This window comes from Erythranthe guttata, chromosome 1 (genome assembly GCF_056151865.1).
Source record: "Erythranthe guttata isolate IM_541 chromosome 1, IM_541, whole genome shotgun sequence".
NCBI lineage: Eukaryota > Viridiplantae > Streptophyta > Magnoliopsida > Lamiales > Phrymaceae > Erythranthe > Erythranthe guttata.
In genome coordinates this window covers 12611047-12617449 of record NC_142533.1, presented here as the reverse complement: position 1 = coordinate 12617449, position 6403 = coordinate 12611047, and the positions used below count along the sequence as shown (strand labels likewise).

At 45.3% G+C, this 6403-nt stretch overlaps 1 protein-coding gene across 1 annotated transcript; it reads right to left on the bottom strand.

The window, feature by feature from the left end:
* Positions 1-258: 258 nt before the first annotated feature.
* Positions 259-720, bottom strand: LOC148772858 (uncharacterized). Its single transcript, XM_088821292.1, has one exon. It carries the CDS (start codon positions 718-720, stop codon positions 259-261), a length of 462 nt encoding a protein of 153 aa, XP_088677418.1.
* Between the last annotated feature and the right edge of the window lie 5683 nt (positions 721-6403).

Below are 6403 nucleotides of genomic sequence, written 5' to 3'. Positions count from 1 at the left end.
TACCTCCAATAAGGCGCAGTCCCTTCACTGTCGCAATAATCAATGAGATACTACCCCAACGGGTAAAGATCTCGAGTCTACCGCAGTTCGATGGAACTAGTGACCCACAAGAGCATCTTGAAAAGTTCTACGCCATGGTAGATCTATATGGCCCAACTGATGCGGCGATGTGCAAGATGTTTCGTCCAATTGATGTAGAAAGGTGAGGGGATGCATCATCCTTAAGGTAGGATAGCCCCCCAGTTTAGAAGGAAATTGTCAATGAGATGTCGACGATTGTCGTCGACCATCTCGTCGTCGGGTGCTAAAGTGATCTTCATCTCTTTTCCTCTTGGGAGGAGCGGGGGTCGAAGCTTCATCGATGCGCACATATTTCTCAGCGCGACTTAGTAGCTCTTCCAGAGTGGTTGGAGGTTTTCCTGCAATAGATTCTTTAAATCTACCTTGCTTCAAGTTTTGTTGAATGATGCCAGAGAGCATGCTTCCTCCCATGTTAGGAACTTCATGAGCTGCCTCTACAAATCGTTGAATGTAGTTGCGGAGGGTTTCACCCTCTCTCTGGGCGATAGTGAAGAGGTACGCGGGAGTCTTAGCGTACTCTTTGTTGATAGCGAAATGGTGAGTGAATCGATCCGTTAGTTGGGAGAGAGCTTCAATTGACCCAGTGGGCAAGGAGTTGAACCAGCTCAATGCTCGGTCGGAAAGCGTTGTGCGAAACATCTAGCACATCGCCGCATCAGTTGGGCCATATAGATCTGCCATGGCGTAGAACTTTTCAAGGTGCTCCTGTGGGTCACTAGTTCCATCGAACTGCGGTAGACTCGAGATCTTTAACCGTTGGGGTAGTATCTCATTGATTATTGCGACAGTGAAGGGACTGCGCCTTATTGGAGGTATTGCCCTTCCACCAATAGGATTACCTATGTGGGGAAGGTGATTTGAGCGATATACCCAACTGTTAATTTCATCCTCTCCAGCATTGTGTGGAGGTACTCGTTCGCGATAGGCGTTGCCTCTTGAAGGTGAACGTGAGACTTGTCGCCCAGTTCGTGCATTATGGCGATGAGTAGATTGTTGCATTCGAGACCTAGGGTCTGAGGTGGATGTGTTATCTGGTGGCGGTGGAGATTGTTGTGCCACGGGTGGAGATGCAAAGGGAGCGTTGACTCCCGTTGTGGCGATGTACTGTGCTATTGCTTCAGTGGCAGCTCGAGTTGAAACTTCTGCAATCATGTATTGGAGGGCCTCTTCTGTTATTTGAACCATTCGATGAGTGGGGAGTGGTGGATCCTGCGGGGGATTTATCTGCATCTCATGAGGTGGATCTTGATTACGAGGAAATGCATCATCTCAAGTAGTTGAGCTGGGAGAGCAAAGTCGATCACTACTCACGTGCTAGATGACCCTGAGATACCTGCGAAAAGAGAACACGTAAACTAGGCCGGGGGTTGATCCGGCGGAAACCCCTTCGACGCTCAAGTTAGACGTGGGGATAGTAGAAATAATCGAGAGAATATGACTCTTCGTATTATTTAGATAATAGGGCATACCTTAACAAAATGAGTAAAATCTCTATTTATATGTCGTTTATTGGGTTGGACTTGCCTTGTTGGGCCCAAGCCTTATTTTGAAGGTGTTTGGGCTTTCGTGTAGTGGGCCCAATTATTACAGCATTTGTAGGCCCATTGGGTTGGCCCAATTAGGCATATCATTAAGCCCCCCACTCTCGAGACGATGTGGGGGCCATATCGGAAGGGATTTCAGATCGTGTCGAGAGTAAAAATTGTAGTGACCGCTCTTTGGCATATGGCCTGATGGTGTGCGAAAACGCGTTGGGGCGTGTATTGGAGGGGCGTGAAGGCGCGTTGGCGCGTAGCGCGACCAAATTGTTGCGATATAAGTTACTTGAGTTGTCGGTGTTGTTCCGCGACGATGTTGTAGCGAATTATCTCCTCGTGGGAGTCGTCTCGTCGCGGAGTAATAGAGTTGATCGAGTTATCTCTTCGTGAGAGTTGTCTTGCGATAATGTAGTAGCATGGAGCGAATATTCTCCTCGTGGGAGTTGTTATTTATCGACATAATTTGGCATCGAATAATGGAATTACCAATATTATAGATGTGTTGGTACTAGTAGGAGACGTTTTAGATCCCAATTTGTAGATTTTAGGAGTGATAGTGAAGAATCAGAGGGATCCGAGAGTGATGTAAATCCGGATGGAGATGTGGGATGTGAACCCGCTTGGGGTTGAAAAGTAAGGGTGGAGTTCAACCATTGGGATGAGATGCCCAACCTTAGCGTGGGATAACCCCCAACTTAGGATGAGACGATCACGTACCCTTGGGATGAGATGCCTAACCTCGGGTGGGATAACCCCCAACTTAGGTTGAAGCGATCACGTACCCTTGGGATGAGATGCCTAACCTTGGGTTGGGATAACCCTCAACTTAGAATGAGGCGATCACGTACCCTTGGGGTGAGATGCCTAACCTTGGGGTGGGATAACCCCCAACTTATGATGTGGCGATCACTTACCCTTGGTGAACGAAATATTTTGGGGGCATTGTAAACCCCCAGGGAGTCGATAACCCTTGGCGAGCGAAATGTTTATGGGGAACGGTAAACCCCTAGGGAGTCTATAACCCATGCAAGCATTGAAGGGCCTCGTCGGTTGTCTGAACCGATCGAGGGGCGGGAAGAAGTACATCCTGTTGAGGATCTGGTGGGACATCCGAGGAAGGTCTCGTGGTGGATCCCGAGCACGAGGAGGAGGATGTGGCAAGCCAGAGCCTCCACGAGGTGGGAGGTCGTTAGCAGTGTCACACTCCCCCTGGGCAAATGTCTCAAGGCCATCGTGCGCGCTACGTGATTATGTCTGATTTCCCACAGACGGCGCCAAAATGATGATGCTAAAAATAGATCATCTCAAGTAATTGAGCTGGGAGAGCAAAGTGGATCACTGCTCACGTGCTAGAGGACCCTGAGATACCTGCGAAAAGAGAACACGTGAACTAGGCCGGGGGTTGATCCGGCGGAAACCCCTTTGACGCTCAAGTTAGACGTGGGGATAATAGAAATAATCGAGAGAATATGACTCTTCGATTATTTATGATATGCCTATTGGCCCAGCCCAATAGACCCATATTTACTGGGCCACATGCCCAATTTAATAGTTATTTCTACGGAAGTCCAATCACATCCAAATAAGGTTGGACCGGATAATTTGATCTCGGTCCAATTAATAAAGTATAAATATAACTTAAGTTCATTTAATTAAGGGACGCTATTATTATTCAATCAATTCTTCTATTCGAATTCTCTCTACAATTACCGACTATCTTCACGTCTGACTTGAGCGTCGGAGGGGTTTCCGCCGGATCAACCCCCGGCCTAGTTCACGTGTTCTTTGTTCGCAGGTATCTCAGGGCCATCTAGCACGTGAGCAGTGATTCACTTTGCTCTCCCAACTCCCTCGATCTCAACTATTTAAGGTGATCTATTTTTAGCATCATCATAATGGCGCCGTCTGTGGGAAAGCATACAAGATCACGTAGCGAGCATGATGTCCCTGAGTCATCTACTCTGAGAGAACGTGCCAATGCTAACAACCTTCCACCTCGTGGAGGCTCTAGCTTGCCACTTCCTCCTCGTAATCAGGATCCACCCCTCCTTACTCCTCGAACGGTTCAAATAACCGAAGAGGCCCTCCAACACATGATTGCGGAAGTTTTAGCTAGAGCTGCCACTGAAGCAGTGGCACAATACATCGCCACAACGGGAGTCAATGCTCTCCTTGCATCTCCACCCGTGGCACAACGACCTCCACCGCCACCGGATAACACATCCACCTCAGACCCTAGATCTCGAATGCAACAATCTACTCATCGCCATAATGCACGAACTGGGCAACAAGTCCCACGTTCACCTTCAAGAGGCAACGCCTCTCGCCAACGAGTACCTCCACACAATGCAGGAGATGATGAGATTAACAGTCGGGTATCTCGCTCAAATCACCTCCCCCACATAGGTAATCCTATTGGTGGAAGGGGAATACCTCCAATAAGGCGCAGTCCATTCACTATCGCAATAATCAATGAGATACTACCCCAACGGGTAAAGGTCTCGAGTCTACCGCAGTTCGATGGAACTAGTGACCCACAGGAACACCTTGAAAAGTTCAACGCCATGGCAGATCTATATGGCCCAACTGATGCGGCGATGTGCAAGATGTTTCGCACAACGCTCTCCGAACGAGCATTGAGCTGGTTCAACTCCTTGCCCACTGGGTCAATTGAAGCTCTCTCCCAACTAACGGATCGGTTCACCCACCATTTCGCTATCAATAAAGAGTACGCTAAGACTCCCGCGTACCTCTTCACTATCACCCAGAGAGAGGGTGAAACCCTCCACAACTACATTCAACGATTTGTAGAGGCAGCTCACAAAGTTCCTAACGTGGGAGGAAGTATGCTCTCTGGAATCATTCAACAAAACTTGAAGGAAAGTAGATTCAAGGAATCTATTGCAGGAAGACCTCCAACCACTCTGGAAGAGCTACTAAGTTGCGCTGAGAAACACGTGCGCATCGAAGAGGTTTCGGCTCTCCCTCCTCCCAAGAGGAAAAGAGATGAAGACCAATTCAACACCCGACGACGAGATGGCCGACGACAATCGTCGACATCTCACTGACAATCTCCTTTTATATCTCTAGACTTCCAAGGATGTCAATGACACTTCGAATCTCTGGAGCTCATAACATTGTTAGGGATTGCATCATCCTAAACTGGGGGGCTACCCTACCTTAAGGATGATGCATCCCCTCACCTATCTACATCAATTGGACGAAACCCCTACATCAGCTACTTAGTACGAGTTTAGTTATTTCTAGCGATTCGCTCCTTATTTGTTTAAGTCACATTTGCCTCAATATGCTTGTAATCTTCACATTTTCAAGCAATGAATAAAGCAAATTATTTCCCTTACACTCCGTGTTATTGCTCTGCCACTACATAATTATTTGCTCAAGTCAACCTTAACACTGGGAACACTTAGAGATGTTATGATAATCTATATAGCCTGGCTAGCTTGATTTCATAAACTTCTCTATCTGTCTTCATTGGGTTCTACATTTAAAACGTGGTCACGGTCCTAACATATTTACGACCCATGAGGTCTAACAAGGGGCACGATCCCCATCAAAAAATCTTGAGAGTCTGATCCCCTCATCAAGTACATCACGCACAATGCTAAATGTAAACACATATAAGCAACGCGTCAAACCAATGACAATGTCATACAAAATAAACGTTAAAGGAAATAGTAGTGGGCAAACCCATCTACTCCAAATATGAAGAAAATATGAAGAACCTACAATTTTGCACCCCTCGGACCACGTGCCAAAAAAAAAAAAAAAGTTGAAGAAAAAAGAAACAAAAAAAAAAGGTGAAGAAAAAAGAAACAAGAAAAAGAAGATGAAGAACAAAGAAACAAGAAAAACAAGAGGAAGAAAAAAGAAGAAGAAAGAAAGAAAGAAAAAAAAAAAAATTACTGTACCTACACGGTACCCCACCCCACCCCTAAATATGACACCTTCAAGAAAAGGATCAATGGCCTTCATTCAGCTGCAATTGCAAAATCAAAACAAAAAGAAAGAGCTCGACGAGAGGAATTTCGACGGGTGGAACACAAAATAAAGATCCGGCAAGAGCACCGTCCTCGAATGAAAAAAAATGCATAAACAGATCAACTCTCAAAACTGAATGAAATCACCACCAAAATAAAGAGCTCGACGAGAGGAATCCAACGGTAGTTAAACCATCGAATTCCGACCACCGGAGAGAGAGTTATCGCTCCGAGAAGCAATTTCGCCGGTGGGAGGTTTGTGGAGGCGGGATTTTGAATCTGAGAGAAGAAGAGAGAGACGATTGCAGTGGCTAGGGTTTAAAACGGGTTTTAAAAGGGTATTATAGGGAATTCAAGGTGGCCCAGGGGGATATATCAAAATATTTTCGAAATGAGGGGGGTTTCCCCTAGGATGCAATCCACTTGGTAGTTAGTGCTATTTAATTTCGAAATGAGGGGGTTCTACAAAATAATCCCTATTTAATTTGGTAGTGAAATAAGATATTTTGAGTTTGGAAATAGCATGTCTCTTTTTTGATCGTTTTTTTATTTCTTTTTTTCTTCTTCCGTTTTCCCCCCTTCCCCACTAAACACAGTCAATTTTTTCACTTTTTTTTTTTAATATCTTCTTTTTTCTTTTTTTTCTTCTTTTGTTTTTTTTTCTCTTCTAGCACTAAAATTTCTCTTTTTTTATAGGACACATTTTTTTAATTATTTTGTTTTTCTTTTTTTCTTCTTCTTTCTTTTTTCACTTCCCACAAAACTCGATTAACTTCAAATTTT

Bases quoted from the DNA above. Each gene is read 5' to 3' on its own strand.
- LOC148772858 (XM_088821292.1), bottom strand. From the start codon at position 720: ATGTTTCGCACAACGCTTTCCGACCGAGCATTGAGCTGGTTCAACTCC.